This window comes from Eubalaena glacialis, chromosome 8, assembly GCF_028564815.1.
Source record: "Eubalaena glacialis isolate mEubGla1 chromosome 8, mEubGla1.1.hap2.+ XY, whole genome shotgun sequence".
Classification (NCBI taxonomy): Eukaryota; Metazoa; Chordata; class Mammalia; order Artiodactyla; family Balaenidae; genus Eubalaena; species Eubalaena glacialis.
In genome coordinates, this window is record NC_083723.1 from 105,950,513 (window position 1) to 105,971,271 (window position 20,759).

At 39.3% G+C, this 20,759-nt stretch overlaps 1 protein-coding gene across 7 annotated transcripts in view; it reads left to right on the forward strand.

The window, feature by feature from the left end:
* The window catches only part of NRF1 (nuclear respiratory factor 1), a 132,282-nt gene that overhangs the window by 76,335 nt on the left and 35,188 nt on the right, over positions 1-20,759 (forward strand). For 6 of the 7 annotated variants that reach the window (XM_061198044.1, XM_061198046.1, XM_061198043.1 and 3 more), the window contains 4 exons: positions 5,775-5,933; positions 7,313-7,510; positions 8,566-8,667; positions 14,905-15,062. In XM_061198044.1, the coding sequence (XP_061054027.1) occupies positions 5,775-5,933; positions 7,313-7,510; positions 8,566-8,667; positions 14,905-15,062 (617 nt within the window). Of the gene's footprint in view, positions 1-5,774; positions 5,934-7,312; positions 7,511-8,565; positions 8,668-14,904; positions 15,446-20,759 lie in introns of those variants that run through there. The other variant, XM_061198049.1, reaches the window with a different exon arrangement.

The window sequence follows — 20,759 nt, forward strand, 5'->3', positions numbered from 1 at the left end:
TGTTCTTGGGAGGTTGTTAATCTTTTTGGAATTTGTGTTAGAAGAGATCCAGGCAAAGAATATAATTATAGAAAAAATATCTCTGGAAAGACCAGTCCGGTATTACTGGTTAAAATCCACTCCTTTTCCCCCTCTCCCTTTCCTCTCCTCCCTTGAACTTATTGCCCTCCTCTTACTCTCACTGGGGCAATCTTTGTTGCTTTAATATTCCCTTGGAGTGATGATGCAACAGGATAGTAATTCTTCACAAGTTTTCAGGGGAAACCTTCAGAAGCACTCAACACAGCGACTGTTTCTTTGAAAGAAATTATTCACAGGGATTGACATGTTTTACTTAGAAAACATTCATCAGTTATCAGTTTAGGTTTTTTGAGTATTGTTTTGTTTTGAAAAAGCATAGATCTGGCCTCTTCTACCTAAAGAGTAGAAAATTATGCTAAGTGAAATATACCAAACACAGGGGACAAATATTTTGTGATTCCACTTACATGAGGTATCTAGAATGAGCAAATTCATAAAGACAAAGTAGAATAGGTGTTACCAGGGGTTGGGGGAAGTAGAAATGGGGAATTATTGTTTAATAGGTACAGAGTTTTTGTTTGATGATGAATTAGTTCTGGAAATAGTGGTGATGGTTGTACAACATTGTGAATGTACTTAGTGCCACTGAATTGTACATTGTAAAATGGTAAATTTCATGTTATGTATATTTTACTACAATTAAAAAAAATTTTTTTAAAGAAGAAGGGCTGGATAAAAAGTATTTAAATTAGTTCAGTGGTCCTTAAACTGGCTGCACAGTAGAACCGCCTGGGGAACTTAAAATCCTAGTGCCCAGGCCACACTCCAGACCAATTAAGTCAGAATCTTTGGGGATGAGATACAGGCTTCTGCAGTGTTTAAACTCTCCAGGCAATTCCAGTGTGCAGCCAACTTTGAGAACCACTGTTGTAGATCACAGCTCCCAAATGTTTCTCCTACTGTTCTGTCAGAATCTATGTGCAGAGTAGGCTTTTCTTACTGTCTAAAATGATCAAAAAGTGTTTATGTATATGATGCCATTCCACATTTTGTAAATGTTAGGTAAGCAGGATGAGATTAAGGGAATATAATAGAACACAGCATATTTTGAGAGTAAAATAATTAAGGGGTATATTCAGGAATACCAAGAGAAGGGAGCACGCATATAAATTCCATATTCAGGACAGAACTAGATTAGGGAAAAATAGTTGCATATTATATGACAGAATATCTAGAACAGATTAATATTTCTTTCAAATTAATAAGAAAAAAGATAATTAGAAAAATAAGCAAAGCATTATGAACAGTTGTAAAAAGAAAAAATAATCAGTAAACATATAAAAAGAGTCTCAGCCTCACTAGTAATGAAAATTAAATCATTTCCCTAACATCCGATGAGCCAAAATAAGAAAGCAGGGTAATTAAAAAATGTGAAGGCGACCCCTGGGGCTGCACCTGAACCCCCAGGCGCCCTGTGCCCTTGAGGCAGCCGGCAGGCAGGGGTCAGGACCTGCCCCAGCCTAGAGGCTGTGGACAATATACAGGTGACAGAGCTATGCTCTCATTTCCTTTTGGAAGCAAAATGAAGGAAAAACATGAAAACAAATTAAAGATTTAAAGCTTTTTTTTTTTTTTTTTAACGTGTGAAGGGAGGTTTTGAAATAATGGGTATTGTTCTGTACCATTGGTGGGAATAGGATTGACAGTCTTTTAGGAGGACAGTTAGGCAGTATCTATTAAAATGTTAAAATGCATATACACTTTAACCAGCAATTCCACTTTTCTGCTAGAGAAATACACACAGGTGTGTTCAAAGAAGCATGTACAAGCACTGTAAACAACCTAAATGTTTATCAATAGGAGAATGGTTAAATAAAATGGAAAAATCTATACTGTGGATACTAAGCAACTGTTTCTTTAAAAATGAGATTATTCTAGTTGTACTACTGTGAAAAGATCTCTATGGCAAAATGTTGAGTAGAAAAAGTGAGTTATACTAAAATATGTGAATACATGTGTTTTCTTTCATCACATAAAACTGCCTTTCCAGCATGTATTTATGTAAATGCATAGAATTTGGCCTGTAAGAAAGGATGTTCATCAAATTGATGCCTCTGGACAGGTGACTAGATTGGGGAAGGGTAGATCAAAAAGAGAGCTTTGACTTTATCTGTGTTATTTAAATTTTTATACAAAAGAGTACAACTAGGATAAGGTAGCAGAAACTGACTAATCTGAGACTCCTTCAAAGAGAAGGTAGAATTTTAAGAGCATTTTGATTAATGGGAGGGAGACAATGTAATGGGTAGATGGGGTGTGGAGATAGAGAAGCAGAAGTGTTGGCTTGAGAGAGGAGTGTCTTCATTGGCTGTCCCTTGAATTCTCTAATTTTATCTTTCCTTCCAAACTTGTTCTTCCCATGTTTTTATGGGAATGTGTTTTATGGGAAAATGCGATTAAGAGAAACCAGTGTTTCTGCTAGCACTACTAGGGAACATGGGGATATAGGATTGGTGTTTCTAGTAAGGAAAGCCACTTTCATTATCTCTGTGAACAGAGGTCAGCAGTACAAATAATTCCCAAAAGTGAGCAAAAAAATCATTTTGCTTTTATTTTCTAATGCCCTTTAAATATCCATTTGAGTATGATTGGGACTGTCAACCTGGAAGTTCATAATTTTAAATTACAGTAATGAAGCCACAGTCTGAAAATTCTTCACTTTTCCTTCCCTGCTACATTGCTGTTTTCCTGTAGGGTATAGAAAACATCACCTTTCAATGTGGTTTGATTTTAGCTACCTTCTCTTTAAATCTGTTACATACTCTCTGATCTCTTCAGTAGATATGGAGTTGGCAAACATTTTGGTTTGAAAGGCCTTTTCTTGGTTACTGAACCTAAATGGACATCTGGAGCCTCAAAATTCCTCATCTCGGGTACATGCAGAGCAAAGAGAGAGGAAATGGGAGGAGAAGGGTACTTGGGAATATATAAGGATAATGCATTGTTGGACAGCAAAGTAACAAAATTTACAAGTGGAAAATTCCTAGCATAGTAAGAAATATTGTTTCATTTTGGCCAGATTAAAACTTTCAGAGTTTTAGAAAATCTTTTTTTTAAACCATCTGTGGTATCCACATAATCTTTACTATTGATTGCCACTGGCATGAATTTAATATTTTTTTTCTTTGCTGAGTGTGCCCTGGAAGGAGTTGTATTTTCTACTCTCAGCTGGTTTGAGGTGGGCTTACTGACCACGCCGGGCACTTGAAGCCCATCTAGAGCCCTAAATTAGAATGAGAGGCCGGGAAAGCTTGTTGCAGCCCAATTAAAGGATAGCCGGAGAGGATAGGCTTTACCTTTGCTGATCCTGTTGATTGTCTCCCCTGCGGATTACAGACAAACCTTCCTTAACAAGCGCATTGAGTAGCTTGGGTTTCCAAAACTCTCCAGGACCAGTAATTAATCCAACTGGTAATGAGAGCACAGTGCTGAATTCTGGAAAGGAATCTCTTAACTCTTTCTATACCGGACAGCTCATTTCCCCTTATTAATATCCCTTTATTAGCACTAGTTATTTGGGACAGTATGAAAATAGTCTGGTGGAAAATTGCTTCTTTCAGTGAAGGCACATTATCTCTGCACTTAAAAGCAAAGATTGTCCTTCATCTCTAAACTGTACAGGCTTGAAAAGTTAACTTTTGTAGTAGAAAGTGCTTTTTGCCTCTTGTTTGATATAGGGGCAAATTTTGTACAGTTGATAGTACTTTAAAAAGCTAAGATCTGACTCTGAATTGGAACTTATTAATTTCACTCTGGGCCCATTTTTTAACTTAATGAGGTTTTTGCCTGTGGGAGTAACCTTTCCTTTGTGCTGCTTCCGTTTCTCCTGCCTCTCATATTAGCCTCTACTGTCTTCCTCCTGGGGCTTTGAAACATTTCCCATCCAGAAATTCTAGCACATAAAACATCTTTTAAAAACTTTCATTTTTTGTTAATTTAGAGATATTTGGCCTTCTTATTTCATTATCTCCTCACTCTGCTGGGCATGGATATATAGAACTCTCCTTTTGGAGACTGATAATGGGATTAAAAGAAAGGGGAAGACTTATAAAAGTCTGTGGTATGAGTTTATTTTGTTTATGCATCTGAGAAAGCTATTATTTATATGAAGAAATGTAAATATTGTGTGTGAGGATTAAGCCTTTTCCTTCCCTATATAACTGAGGCTAGAAAAAGACACTCCCAGGAAGCCAGGATAAAGGGAAAAATGACTTTGCGATGCACTTTCTTAAAATAACTGAAGTGACCTCATGAGCCAGCTGATAGCCTGGGTTTGCAAATGGATACATTTCTATTAGCCTGCTGCTTGATGCCACAGAGCCAAATATATAACGGAGTATATAATACCATATCCTGCAGGCAGGAGACTGTCTGGGAGATGGGGGGTACTTAGAAAGAGAGGTGAAATGGCAGGCTTGGGACAAGAATTAACGATGTAAGTACTGTTAGCAAGAACTATCTTTATTAGGTAAACATTACTGATTTGGTTTCATGCTTCCCTATTATGTACTAATTTCTGTCATCTTCTGGTAAAATAGTATTTAAATGAGAACACTTGATATTTAAATAGGCTCTTTAATACAAGTTTTGCTGTACTCATTCCTCTATTAATACTTAAGTATTCCCATTTCTATTTTTTTCTTTCTCTATTTTACGGCTACAAGCCCATGTCCTTGGGTGTGACTCATGCTAAAATTGTCCTCTCCTTTTGGTCTTAAGAGGCAGTATGAGTGTGTCCTTAGATGAAGGATGCTGCTTATCTCTGGTGTACTATAGATCACCAGGTTCAAAGGAAAGCAGTAGGTCTGAGGAGGAAGATTATAACTTGATAAACTGCTTCTCTTGCCAAAAATCATTGTCAACAATTGAGAATATTCACAAAGTAGGCTCTCCTTCTCCCCCAACATACACACACAGCATGGTTACCATGCCAGGAGATAAAGAAAGGTAGTTGTCTCTGTGGTTTAACATCTGTCTGGTCTGGATTTGATTTGTAAAATAAATTTGAATGAAATTCATTAAGATCAACACATGCTTCATTACGTGTATCTATATGTCAGACTCATAGACATTGGACTATCTTACTAGAAACTTTTTAGAAGAGTTTTAGGGTTATTTTCCCTTTTTATTAAGTAAAGCCCATTTATTTTCATATATTTTGTGACCAATCATGTTACCAAATTCTCACTGTTTATAGTAGTTTTTTCATTTTATTCTCTGGGGATTTCCAGATACACAGTCATACCATTTACAAATAGTGGTGATTTTATCTGTTCCTCACCTCTTATTTCTCTCATCTAATTGTTCTGATTACTACCTCCAGAACAACATGTTGAAGACATGTTGACTTTGACACCGTAAATGCATGGACTTTCTAGAAGGGAAATAAGCTATAGCATCAATAGTACCTTAGGGGGCGGAAATCAAACATGGGGGCAGATATTCTTGATCTTATAGGAACAAGTGTATGAAATACAGCTTAAGATGTACTTTACCAACATATGTATAATTCTCCATCACCCATGGGGCTATAGTAACCTATGAGAAACAGTCGGTTCTCACAGTCACATTTTGGGACTCTCCACAGCCCTCCAGGAAGGCTCTCTGTTTTATAATCTTAGAATTTGTTGGGAGGCACAAACACATCCCAGACGTCTTTCATGACTGCTGATGACCACACTCTTGTTTTCCAGGCCCAGCTTCGGGCATTTATTCCAGAGATGCTGAAGTACTCCACAGGTCGGGGAAAACCAGGCTGGGGTAAAGAAAGCTGCAAGCCCATCTGGTGGCCTGAAGATATCCCATGGGCAAACGTTCGGAGCGATGTCCGCACAGAAGAGCAAAAGCAGAGGGTGAGGGTTCCTTTGGCCTGAATTTCCTATTGCTTTTCCATTCTGAATCAACCACCTCATTTTTGTTATTCTACTTCTTATGCTATAAAGTCTAAAAACATTTGTGTAATAGTCAAACCTATCCCCCAAAAGAGGTTTGATATTCTCTGATTTATAGCCTTTCCCATTCATCACTCCATCACTGTAAAGACTTGGGATGGGTCTGTGAATTTACATTTCTCTCTACATAGTTGCCTTTTGGAGCAGTTTTAATTTTATAAGGTACTTGGAAAAACTAACGAAACTTGAAGTAAAAGGTATTAATCACTTTGAAGACTTGAAATGTCCTTATTTCTGGTTAGCAAGCATCACTGTTGAAAATATAAATATAGAGAGATGTGAAGTTAGTAAAGTCTGCTGATAGTGAAACTTATTTTAAAAAGAAGAAAGACTAAACCAGGTGTCCTCCCTTACTTGTTCTGCATATTCATTTTTTTCAGTTAGCTTTAAAAATCTACTGAGAGGGTCTTCCCTGGTGGCGCAGTGGTTGAGAATCTGCCTGCCAATGCAGGGGACATGGGTTCGAGCTCTGGTCTGGGAAGATCCCACATGCCGCGGAGCAACTGAGCCCATGAGCCACAACTACTGAGCCTGCGCGTCTGGAGCTTGTGCTCCACAACAAGAGAGGCCGCGATAGTGAGAGGCCCGCGCACCGCGATGAAGAGTGGCCTCCACTTGCCGCAACTGGAGAAAGCCCTCGCACAGAAACGAAGACCCAACACAGCCATAAATAAATAAAATAAATAAATAGCGTTCCCTTTAAAAAAAAAAAAAAAAAAAGGGGGTGTGGTTCATCTTGAAAAAAAAAAATCTGCTGAGAATCTTAAATAAAGGGACTTCCCTGGTGGTCCAGTGGTTAAGACTCCACACTCCCAATGCAGGGAGCCCAGGTTTGATCCCTGGTCAGGGAACTAGGTCCCTCATGCTGCAACTAAGAGCCCACATGCCACAACTGAAGATCCCACATGCTGCAACGAAGATCCTGCGTGCCGCAACAGCAGACCCGGCACAGCCAAATAAATAAGTAAATATTTTTTAAAATCTTAAATAAAATTCTTGACGAAAGAGTAACCTTCTTCTGTGAGAAGTTTAACAGTTGGCCTCAGGAAAACCCAAAAGTTAAACCAGACTTTGATCAGGAAGGAAACCAGTGTGAAATTGTTGGTACTTGGTGCTGAATTTCTTTATGTCCAAATTGGTCTGTGGGAAATAATCCTGAGAGAGTTACTCCATACAAGTTTGGTTTGGTTTGATAAATAAGCAGCTGCTTATTCCACAGTAGAACTGAATAACCAACATTTTTTGTGACTTAATGTGCTTTTCTGGTCTTTTGATGACAGGTTTCATGGACCCAGGCACTACGGACCATAGTTAAAAACTGTTATAAACAGCATGGGCGGGAGGACCTTTTGTATGCTTTTGAAGATCAGCAAACACAAACACAGGCCACAACCACACACAGTATAGCCCATCTTGTACCATCACAGACCGTAGTCCAGACCTTTAGTAACCCTGATGGCACTGTCTCGCTTATCCAGGTGAGTAAACCTTCTGGTTACCAGATTGTGATTTCTGAGGCAGATCAGTGGGCACCTCACCTCAGACTGGAGAAAGTTGTCTTTTTTTTTTTTTTTAATTTAATTAATTAATTTATTTTTGGCTGCGTTGGGTCTTCATTGCTGTGTGCTGGCTTTCTCTAGTTGCAGCGAGCGGGGGCTACTCTTCGTTGTGGTGCGTGGGCTTCTCATTGCGGTGGCTTCTCTTGTTGCGGAGCATGGGCTCTAGGCGCGCGGGCTTCAGTAGTTGTGGCGCGTGGGCTCAGTAGTTGTGGCTCACGTGCTCTAGAGCGCAGGCTCAGTAGTTGTGGCACATGGGCTCAGTAGTTATGGCTTGCGGGCTCTAGAGCTCAGGCTCAGTAGTTGTGGCACACGGGCTTAGTTGCTCTGCGGCATATGGGATCTTCCCAGACCAGGGCTTGAACCCGTGTCCCCTGCATTGGCAGGCAGATTCTTAACTACTGCGCCACCAGGGAAGCCCGAGAAAGTTGTCTTCATATAAATTCTTGTATGAATTTTATACAGCTCCCCAAGATCTTCTTACCTGAACTCAATTTTTTGAATAATATTTTAAATTGTTTGCATTTTGCTAAATACAAAGCTATAGATAGCATTTCTAGACATTTCCAAATCAAAGCACTGTAAAAATGGCTTTTTTTTTTTTTTTTTACCATTTCACTCTCTCAGTGGCCAGGAAATATTCCTTCTGAATTACCACTTCTGAGGTGAAACACAATTTGTTGGTAGATAGAGGGAGCGTCTAAAATTCAGATTGGGGTGAGAGTAGGAAGTTGGTTGACTGACACTGGGCACCAATGATGAAACATGATGGCTTCTCATAGTGACTTATATGGTTGAAGTAAAACTCTGAAACTCATGTTAGTGTCTGAGATGTGATTTTAATAATTCATTTCATATTACAAGGCATATTAATCATTACCTCTGCTGAATTTGGGATTAAATGAATCTTAACTTCTGAGTAAAGGAGAGGTTGAAGGATCCATCCACTGACATCACTTTCCATGTTTTTTCTTTAGGTTGGTACAGGGGCAACAGTAGCCACATTGGCTGATGCTTCAGAATTGCCAACCACAGTCACTGTTGCCCAAGTGAATTATTCTGCTGTGGCTGATGGAGAGGTAAGAAAGGATTCTGTCTGTTTCCACTTAAATACTCAAATGTATAGGTGAGGGAGAGGGAGGGTCCAGAAGATGAAGAGACTGTAAGTAGCCTACACGTCTGTAGCATTGTTTTATTTAAACCTTTTAAGGCATCACACCATGTCAGTTTTGCAAAGTAGCGTACTCTGTGTATGTTAGTTATAACAATCGAAATTTATGGATCCTTATGATTCAGGCATAACTGTCAGGAACTTACAATTGTATCTTTGTAACATAGGATTTAGTACTTTTATGCTGTGAATCCCAAAGAATTTAATCTTTGGACTTTATGAAAAAAATTAGATCATGAAAACTAAAGCTGACTAAAACATTCTTTGAAGGGATATATATATTTGTAAATCAGTAGACATGATTTATTGCATTTTAAATGAGCCTTTGAAAAGACTTCACAAGAAAATCCTTTCCTGGGAATTCCCTGGAGGCCCAGTGGTTAGGACTCGGTGCTTTCACTGCTGTGGCCTGAGTTCAATCCCTGGTCAGGGAACTAAGATCCCACAAGCTGCGTGGCACGGCCAAAAAAAAAAAAAAAAAGAACGGGAAAATCCTTCCCTATCAAAACTGAGATAATTATGGGATGTTAACTTAAAGGAAGGTAGCTAACCTTTATTGACACTCGGTAAACTAAGCACTCCTCAACCCTAGGAAGTATAGGTTCTGTTATCATCTTTGCTTTATACATGATGAAACTGAAAGGTTAGGTGACTTGCCCAAAGGCACAGTGTAAGTGTTGAAGCCGGGTAACGCATTCAGAAAAATGTTGTCTAAGCTCTGAGCCATCAGTGAAGTTCAGGAAAGGGTTCGTTAAGTCACTGTGGACTTTTCACCTAAAGGTTATACTTCTGAAATTTGAAAAATAACCAACAAATGTCAAAGAGCAATATCAGAAAAAAGCTAAAAATATTATCTCACCCTTGTTCAAAACCATGGAATATTTCCACTCAGAACACCACAAAGTCACTATCATTTGTGCATCTCAGGAAAGGGAGAGAACTGATACAGGGTCATGGCTAGCAAGGTGAAGAGAAATACAGCAGGCTCCTGTCAGCCAGCATGTGTTGAGCCCCCCGCTGTGCTACAGTTGAGGTGTTAGATGTGTAGAGTTGATTTACACAGGAACCTTGCTCTCAGGGAGAGAGAAGCGTCTACATAAATGAACTGTGGTTCCTGCTGTCAGAGAGGCTGCAAAGTGGTCTGTAGCTTCAGGAGAGAATGTTTCCAGTGAGGGAGCCTGGGAGGGTTTGGGGCAGGAGCTACCCTTTGCTTTTCCAGTATAGAAAGGTAGAAGTCAACAGATTTACTTTTAAAAGTATATAAACATCATGAAAGAGAATGGATTAGCTGAGGGGAAAATTCGTCAGTCCCCAAACACTAAAACTAGAGGACAGACACTCCTTGAAGTGTGAAAGAGGTAGCAAAGACAGTGGTGGGTACATTTATGGGATTTGTTACTTTTTGACTTAGTCAAAGTTACTTTCGGTGTCTCCCTACTGAATGTTTCCTGGGTACTCTTTTAAAGAAAGTAACTTTGAGTTGCTTAAACACTTCTCTAGAGACTTAATTCTTTGAAACCCATTTTACAGAATAACTTCACACAACCAACGTATCCAAAAGTTCATGGAAAATATGAAGGATACAAAAATCTTAGTCACATATCTATGGCTTTTCCAGCACACTGACATCGTTTTAAAGTCATCTGTGTGGAAGTGTGTGAATGACATATACAAATAACCTGTTGGCTAATACCCAAATTCAGTCAGATTAAAAAAATTCTAACCCTTCCCACACTTACAATGAAAGAAAAATATGAAGAAAAAAAGCATAGGTTATCTCAGAAAGTGGCAAAATGTTTTAGATTCTATAGTTTGCTTCTTTGTGCCTTCTGATTAGATGTTGACATGGTTGTCAGCATCTCAGTTTTGAGCCGTGAGGACTGTGATTAGTCAGAATATCTCACTGACTTGGGACAGATAAGACCATATCAAGCCAGCAAAGCCTTGCATCAGGTGACTCAGTAGAAACATCCTACTGCCTGTATGTAGCATTGTTTCTCCAAGGAACAGAAAGTTATTTACAAAAATAAACAATACCTATACTTCTGGAAGTTTTAAGGTTATTTTGTTATCCTAGCCTTGCCAGTGAGAGCTCTTACATTAGATCATACTGCATTTAACATCCAGTTAGTTGCAATTGGTTACATTTATAAGAAGGACCTTCTGTGGGCCTGTCTCTTCTGGTAATAAAATGGTCTCCCAACTCTGAGTACTCTGTGTGCTGAGAATATCGAATAATCTAAGTAGTTACAAAGAAACCAAAAGAATCTCTAACCTAATGCAACTTAAAACTAATTAGGGACACAGAACAAATTACATAAACATTTAGAAATGAATAAGGAAAGAATTTCAAAATAATATGAAATAAACTATATATATTGATTTCAAAATACACAATTTCCATTTTGATGGCATATTTACAAATACAAATGGATTTGAGAATTTATTCTGTGGTAAGACCACCAATTGGTATGGGTGATATTAATTGCATTATGTGTCAGAAAAATTGAAATTTGAAAGAGAAATGATATCTGATAATAGTAGGACATGTGCTTCTGTTTGAAGAAGAAACAGAAGAAACCAAAGTACAGAGACATTAGAGACATGAATTTTAAACTGAACCATCAACACATGTAACAGTTTTGAAGTAGCACAGCTTATTTTAGGTGGGTTTTTTTTTGAATATCAATTTATGAATATCAATTTATTTGAAATATAGGTATGCTGAAGAGCAAGTAGGGAAATATGAATAAAGGAACATGTTCTTCATCTATCCATTAAGTAAATGCTTTCTGAGCCCTGTGCCAGACACTATGTATACTATAGGTAGAGGAAAGTAAAGACCATTCTTGCTCTTAAGGAGCACACAGGTAGGTGGTAGAGAAAAACACGTCAGAGAAAATGGCAATCAGATAAGGATCTAGTAGAAGCAAGCCCAGGGTACTGTGGAACACAGAGGAGAGGTCCTGAGCCTTGGACTGTAGGGAGTTGTCTTTCAGTGGAGTTGTCTTGGCTCTAATCTCACCTGAGCTCAGACTAGAGGGGTGAACAGGAAGCAAAGGATGGGAGTTGTGTTCCTCTCAAAGGGAGCATCACATGCAGTGCATCACAGTGTGAAAGTGTGGAAAAGCCAAGGTGGTTCACGGTAGCCAGAGGGACAAGGATAGCCACAGTTTGAAGGGCCTCGCTGTATTGGGTCTCTCAGAAAAGCACAGAAGCTAACTGTACATCCTCTGAATATCTTTCCCTTCTAGAGTTTGTGGCCTTTCTCTGGGACATGGTGACATCCAGGCATAGATAACCACACAGTGGCTCCCAAAAGATGGAAAGGGAGCACAGCAAGAGCTCAAGCAAACACAACTCTAAAGCACTGAGACTCAAGAATAGGAAATTCCAAAGAAGCGTTAACACCTAAGCTGATTTATTTATTACCTGTCATTACTCTGAATAGAAATCTCTTCATCTGCTTCTTCCCACTTCTCCACCCTTTACCACCATCCATTAATCTTTTGTGCCACAAATTTAACTTCCTTAAAGTATACTGTATATGGCAACATTCTAATACCATTTTCAGTACAAATATAGCTGTAACCAAATGTATATGTATTAAGTTGCTGCCGTAGAGTATGAGTACTTGGGAGAGCTGCACTAGGCCATACTCAGCAATGGGATGGGCAGAAATATAGAGGGGCAGATCTGGAAAGAGGAAAATGCTACAGGGCTGGCCAGCTTCAGCTGATGTTCTGAGTGGAATCATCGAGCATCTATGGATTGGCAGTGTAACTCGCCATCTGAAGTGGCATTGTTTGCAGTGATGCTCATTGGAATAATGAGATCAAAGAGATAATACCTTAAGAAGCAAGAGTTTCGTGAATTCCTGAGTGGGCAACTTTGCAGCTCTACAGGAAGGAAGTAGGGTATCTCTGGCTCTTAATGTTGGGCCCTGAAGGCTTGCTGGCACAGCCCACTGTCTAGAATAACTCAGGGCAAAAACTAATGTAGCTCAAAGGAATGTCTCATTCTCCGGGGAGCTTTTGACAAACATTTGGAGGAGCACTATGATAATCTAAGTATAGCAATAGAGCCAAAGCGGGAGGCATTTTATTTTATTTTATTTTATTTTAAATTTTGTTTATTTATTTTATTTTTGGCTGTGTTGTGTCTTCGTTGCTGTGCATGGGCTTTCTCTAGTTGCGGTGGGCGGAGCCACTGTTCGTTGCGGTGCGCCGGCTTCTCATTGCGGTGGCTTCTCTTGCTGTGGAGCAGGGGCTCTAGGCGCGTGGGCTTCAGTAGTTGTGACACGTGGGCTCAGTATTGTGGCTCGCGGGCTCAAGAGCACAGGCTCAGCAGTTGTGGGGCATGGGCTTAGTTGCTCTGCGGCATGTGGGATCTTCCCGGACCAGGGCTCGAACCCTTGTCCCCTGCATTGGCAAGCGGATTCTTAACCATTGCGCCACCAGGGAGGTCCCGCGGGAGGCATTTTAAGTATCTGTGTCTCCTAGAGCTTGTGACACTTTCTTTGGGACACAGTAACATGAAGGCACAAGTTTACCACTCACTGGGCCCCAGAAACAGCTCCAGTAAACACAGCTAACATCCTGAGACCTGAGTCTGTAGAAATAGTATACCTGAGCTGCTTGATTTATCATCTACCGTATTTTAGAATAAAAACTGCTTTCACTGCCCCTGTTGCTTTTTGGTTTTGGGTGGAGGGGTGGGGGCAGGGGGCGAGGGGATACTTAACCAGTATTTATTGAGCAAAATGGACTGAAGTAGCTAGATTCAGGTATCCAGGACTGAAAAAAATCTCTAAATGGCAAAACATTGTACTAAAATCAGTGGTTCTCAACCCGGGGCAACCCCTATACCCCTCAGAGAGGACATTTGGCAATGTCTGGAGATATTTTTGATTATCATGACTGGGGAGGATGTATTAGCATCAACCGGGTAGAAACCAAGGATGCTGCTAAACTTCCTACAATCCACAGGACAGACCTCACAACAAAGAATTATTTAACCCAAAATGTTAATAGTGCTATGGTTGAGAAACCCTGTTCTAGATCTAGAAAAGCTGAATTCTAATCTACTCTGTATAACCAGATAGTATGTTTTTTGTTTGTTTGTTTTGTTGCTTGTTTCGTTTCTTCATAATTCCTCCCCAGAAAAAGAAAAGCAGGTTTTGCTACATTAAAAAAATTGTTTACTGAATTTGGCAGTTTCCATCAAAAATAAAAATATAAAATAATTTTGATATATAATTCCACTTCTAGGAATTTACTCAATAAGTAGACTCACATAAACTATACAAAGTAGTGTATAAAGATATTCATCACAGTACTGTTTGTAATAGCAAAACACTGGAAACTACCTAAATGCCCATTAAAAGATGGCTGGTTAAGTAAATCATGGTGTATCCATATAATATAATGCTATGCAGCCATTATTATGAATCATGAATGAGTGAAGCAGTTTGATACGTTCCAAAATAAAATCATTTCAGAGCCGTATTGTTTATGAAAAAAAGCAAGGTACAAAAAGCATGTAGCATGTACTGCCATTTTTCTTGAGTGTGTGTATGTGTATGTGTAAATATGCTCACATATCAAGAGAATATCCCTGCAAAGATGCATGAGAAATAGAGAAATAGGTAACAGCAGTGGCCTTTGGGTAAAGGGTCTGGAGTACTGGCATTATATTCCCTTTGGTACAGTTTGAATTTTTTTAGAATTATGGTTTATTCAGAAACTTTAATTTTAGAATAGGTACTATATTGATATGACTCAGATATTTCAAAAATTATGTAAAAGGATGCAGTGGGAAATCTTCTTTCTGCCTTCTATCCAACCTATTCCCACAACTCCTCCCTCTGCACACACTGAGGAAAATATTTTCAATGGTTTCTTTTGTGTCCTTCCAGAATTTCTTTATGCAAATATAAGCAAATTCAAATATATATTCTAATACCCCCCTTTTTAACACCAAAGATGTGCTAAAAACCCTGTTCTATACGTTGTAATTCATGTTAATTTAAAAGTATGTATGTATTTGGCTGAGCACATAGCAGTTTTTTAGAAAAATGACTTTTAAAAATCATAATCCTTTTGTGAGTTTGATTTTTTAACTATCATGTCCTTTTCTGCCTCAGGTGGAACAAAATTGGGCCACGTTACAAGGAGGTGAGATGACCATCCAGACGACACAAGCATCAGAGGCTACCCAGGCGGTGGCATCATTGGCAGAGGCTGCAGTGGCAGCTTCTCAGGAGATGCAGCAGGGAGCCACAGTCACCATGGCACTCAACAGGTGGAGGCAGGGGTGGGCGATAAAAGAGGAGGGCGAATCTGTCCCTGTATACAGATGTAAAGAGAAATGTTGTACCTCACTTTGTCACAATTGGCATTTGGAACTTAATACTCTTAGCCCATAGGATACTGTAAGTTGTTTTATAATCAGCCCTCACCTACTGCATTCCCATCCTATCCCATCCCCAGCAACCAGTCCAGCCTGACTTCCAGCTCAAGCCTTCTGGTCAAGGGACATGGGTCCCTTTTGCTTTATCCTATTCTGTGCTTCTTAACAGACCAAAAGCAGCAAGATGTAAGTACTTTGTGTTTTTAAAGGGACCAAAGGATGTAATAAAAAATCAAGAAGCTTCAGGATTGATTTTCCTTTTACCCTACTAAGAAACTGCTTTTTGTTATGGGTATTAATCCATGTTTTATCTGGTCAAGAGCTGACTTTACTGACTTTTCAGGAAATTTGTTTCCCTTGCTTATCAGTGACTTCGAAATAAAATAAGTTTTGGATTATTGGGAAAAACTGAATTTTTTTTCTTCAGATATGTTTAGGAAGGATACTGCAGAATGGAATACTCTAGTAAGAGGTAATTTCCAAAACTAAATTGTTTTGTTCCGTGCTTGGTTTCTTCTATTCGTTGTTGACAGAAAAAAATCATCCCCATATTCTTCTTGTTGTTCATTGCTTACACAATTTTATTTTCAATGGACCCAGACATTTTAACTAATGGTTAAGAGTGTGTGCTTTGAAGCCAGGTTACTTGGGTTTGAATCCCAGCTCTGTCACTTACTAGCTGTTTGACCTTGGGTGATTTACTTGAGCTCAATGCCAAGGCTTTCCTCTATGTAAAATGGGGGTAAAAACAGTGCCTACTTTGTAGGGGTGCTGTGAGAATGGGAAAAGTCAGTGCATGTGAGATCCTTTGATCAGTGCCCAGCATATGGTAAGGTGGCTGTTAACATTATGTGCAGCAGCTGTTAGCCTCAAATAGTCTTTGAACTCTTGTGACATGCCAGCACTCTACTAGTTAAGGCTGTAAACAAAGAATGCTCTAAGATATAATGTCTGCCTTAAAAGAAATCATACTGTGAATGGGGAGATTGATTTAAGTAAAACACTTAGCAAACATATTACTCAGAGTGTAATTTACTGTCCAAATGTATGGTGTAGACTATGAACATAGTAGGAATTCAGAGTAAGGGGATCACTTCCTCCAAAATATAAAAATCAGCTAAAGTTTAGATTGGCTGTGGTAGACACTAGAAAGCCTTGATAGGCTTATGTACAGAAGATTTCCATCAGGCTGTATAGTATAGTGGCTGAGAAGAGGGTTCTGAGGTCGTGTAGATTCAGGTTTGAATCCTACCTCTGCCATTTAGTTGCCATTCGATCTTGAGAAATTTAACCCCTGAGCATTAGTCTCATCATCATTATAATAAGGATAATTTTCATCATGTAGAATCATAAAGATTCAATGAAATGATGTATATAAAACTCTCATCAAAATGTCTGGCCTGTAATTAGCATTTCAAGAATTATACTTATTATCATTTAACTTATATTTTAAGATTTGTCTACTTAGAATTGTTTATAGTGAGAAGAGATTAGAAATAGAAGGCCAGTTAAGAAGAGGCAGTCCAGGTATGACTTGTCAAAGGCGTGGAAACTAGTAGTAAGAGTGGAGATAAAGTGACTGATTTTGAAGGAAGTATGGTCAGGATTTGGTAGTTGATCAGGTATAAAAAACTGAAACATACTTGTCCTTCCAGAGTTACCAGTGAGTCCCTGAGTGACCTGGGATAGAAACTTTTTTCTTAGCCCATTGAACCATATCACTTTTCAGTATCATGAAAGTCTTATTTGATTCCTTACACTTTGACTCAATCCTACTTGTACCTTTGAGAGAGGACACACAGATAAACTTCCTGAAAGCTATGGCCGGTGTGAGACCCTCCTTCCTTTTGGTCCGGTAACCCCTCACTGTAGCGTGGGATCTAAAAGGCCACCATCAAAGACCAGAAAAACTTCATTTCATCGAGCCAGCACCTTTGCTATTCCAGTGAAGTGGGAGTGTCCTGGGAACCCTGTACATAGTGGAAAACATGAGGCACATTCTGGCTCCCTTTAGTGTAAAGACCAGGGCTTATTTCTAAAGGCAAGGAGGGTAATGGTTTCCCCTGAGGGCTTGTTAACAAACTGAGATGCAGCTGAGGTGGCTACAGTGTTTACTCCAAAGGAAGGAGAATAGGGTTCACTGTGGCATGTAGGAGGAGTAAAGAGATGTTGAAATCTGTTTGCAATCAGATAGTTCAACACCCCAATGAGTGTTGGGGGATGGTGTGTTGCAACCTCTGCTGGGGGTGAAGAAACCAAGCCTGGCAGTGAAGACTAGACTATAGCAGGCTACTAGGGGAACATCATGGGCTTCTAATTCCAAGAGCGGTAACCCACTGTCTAACGTCAGGAGGACTGGACTTAAGACACAAGCCCTTTGTGTTTGCTTCTCTATGGGATGAGACCCATTCCCAGCCTCTCCAAAGAATTTGTTGCTGGAAGTCATCTTAGTGAAAAGTACACTGCGAATCTGGTCTTTGTTCCTGTGGTAACAAAACGATTTCATAGAGCTGCTCCCTTCCAGCCTCTTTTTCAGGTGCAGATGGAGCAAGCATGGTTCTCTAACAATCACCTGCACCTCTGCTGCACTGTAAACAGCAGATGTGGGTGCAGAGCAAAGAGAGGGAGGCGGGCTACATGGAATGGCAGCTGGAGAACAAGAAGGCAGAGGGGTTCTCTCAACTGTTGAGGGGAAAGCGGATCAGGACAGGTGCAGGACAGACCTTTTTTTCAACCATGCTGTTAAAAGAATTTTGTATAGCAAGTTAGAATGAGGGCCCTGGGCTCAGACAACCTGTAGCCCACCCTCCATACCCAAAAGGGGTATGGAGAAATTGTCATTTAAAAATCTGAAAGCTAGTTAATTTTAATTATTTTCAAAATACAGAATAAATCAACACTTTTAGGAAGATGGAGATGGAGAGAGAATCAAAGTGAACAAATGAAAAGCAGAGCGTCACAGCTCAAAAAAAAAGACCTGTTCACCCTGAACAACCGGACAGGAAAGGAAGTGAAATCATCGTTTGCTTGTTGCAATACAGTGATTAATTTGAAGTTTCAGTTTGTTGGTTAAGTTGTCCTAGACTTACATTCCCTCTTACACAAGTCCTGCAAAGCCAGTACAGTCCTTGCACATAGAGATAGATACATGATAAATATTGGTAGACTGAATCTACATTTGCCCTGGTAGAAATTTATGCGATGTTGTTGACAGGAAGACAGTTTTTACTGAGTGTCTACTGTGTGTAGTGCTGTGACTCAGTGCTGTGGGGAAACAAATGCTCAAGAAAGTTAGAGTTGCTGTTCTTTTGCTGTGAAGAGACTTTGCTTAAAAAAAAGTGAATCATATTTTTAAAGAAAAATTTACTCTTACCATTTTTTAAAATGAAAATATTGACTTAAAATTAGAGATATTACTAAAATAAAACATGGCTTTAATATATGAACTTGTATTTATTTGTCCAGTAACATGGGATGGACAACCTAGATCAGAAATCCTCTCTGGAAACAGAGGACAGGGACTATGCAACTGCCTCTTTTTCCTGTAGATGAAGGTTGGACACTTGCAGATAAAACGTTGACAGAAAAAAAGGTGGGGGGGGGTTGTTAGAAACTTCTCATTTGTAACTCTGGTTTGGAAATGACTTTTGTAGAAAAATTGCTGAGTGGTAGCTTAGAGACATTTTGATCCTATCTCACCTTTTAAGTGAAGGTAACCTTTTTCTCGCAATACAGTTTGATCACTTCCCATGAAGTCTAGTGGTTAGAATAGATTTGGGAATGATAGTCTGCTGACCACAGATGTCACCATTGTCTTTTGCACCATGTAAAAGATCCATCCATTGCTGCTTTGCCCCTGACCCCTGAACAGGGCATGCAGTAACTAACCTCACCGACCTGTGGACCTGTCATCCCTGTCGGACCCCTCATCCCTGGCATCCCAGATTGCTTTAGTTGTTGCTGCTTCACAGCTTTTCTTCCAGCATAACATATTTTAGAAAGGTATTAAAGAAAATGACTTCAATATTTAGAGCTTCAGACATTATAAAATGGGTATGACTGGATACAGGGACTCTTCCAGGTCAGGGCTTGGGTGGCTGCTCTCCCCCTCATAGCCTGTGAAATTTCACACTGCAAGCATGTGTCCAAGAGTGGCAGGACATCACCTTTGATGGTCATAGAAATAAGATTATTGTAGATTGTGATAAAAACAGTGGGGAAATGAGCAGTTGCTGAGGTAACCTGTAAACACAGCTCCTATTTCCATATAAACAGTTCTCATATACTGGCTTTCTCCTTCAAAATACCACACAGCTGAAGCATTTTCCAAAGAATATCCTTTTTGGCTTTCCATGAAGTCTCAGGTCAGAGTGTTAAATATTTTTATCATTAATCCGTGATAGCTGAACATTGTAGAATTGGCTGGTAATATTATTTGACACAAGTTTCTCAGAAAAATATTAAAAGTTAAGGGTCTAGGCACTAAATCATTTGTTTTACTATCTCTAATAAATAATTATAAAGCATCCTAAAATTAAAATCTACCTTGTAAAATGTAAAGAATAGCCTTAGTAGTAATTCCAGATCAAGGGTCCACTTTGGCTCTGAATTCATGTTACAGATACTATGGAATGACTGGCTGTGGGTATCAGATCTGAAGTATGTTTTAGCACAGAGATTGATCTTAGCTTTTAAAGGGGCTGCATGGAAACTCTATGATTCTGTTCAGCTTTTTGCTCAACCTCAATTCCATCCCCAAATTTTTTATAAAGGAAGTAAATAAATTTGAAATATGTAATCATGATCTTGCACTAAGTTAAAGGAAGCCTGGAAATTAAAAGTTACCACAGCTGAACAACTAGAAAAGGGGGTGGGGGGAATCAGCAGTTTTACATTTAACTTATTATTTTGAATAAATGTCAAAGAATATTTATATGGGGAAATACCAAGTTAGGTAAGAAAAGCAGGCTATAAAACTGTGTGTACAGCATGATCCTGATTATCTGTTTAAAGTTGTGTTTAAGATTAGAAGGAAAATAGCTCTTATCTCTGCATGATATTTAAAATTTTTCTTTTATACTTAAATGAATTTTTACAAGTTTCTACATGCATTTTATTATCAGAGAAAAATAACTTTTTAAACACACACATAACAATTTAAAAAGCAAGGCAAGTTAGCAAGAAGGGGAGAATTTTCTATTTAATGAAACTTTTCTGTCCATTGGATTTCTTAAACTGCTTCCTAACATCCTTATAGTGACCAAGAAGTCTTCCCCAGAAGAATGATTATGTCAGTTGCTTTACTTGTTTGCTGACTCTCTTAGATGAAAGTGACACTGTTAAGTTTGGTACACATTGCTTTGCCCACAGTCGTGACACGTTTGCCCTAACCAGTCCACAGCCCCCTGCCCCATCCTCCCCTACAGCTTGTTTTTGCGAGATGACTGCCATAGTTGTGGCAAAGTCTGCAGCTTCAGAACAAAGCTGAATCAACTGGCTTATTCGGTGTCAAACCCAGGAGTTTGTCCACCTCTGATAAACTAAATGACGCCACCTCCTCTTCTCTATGCCCACTTTTGACACTCCCTC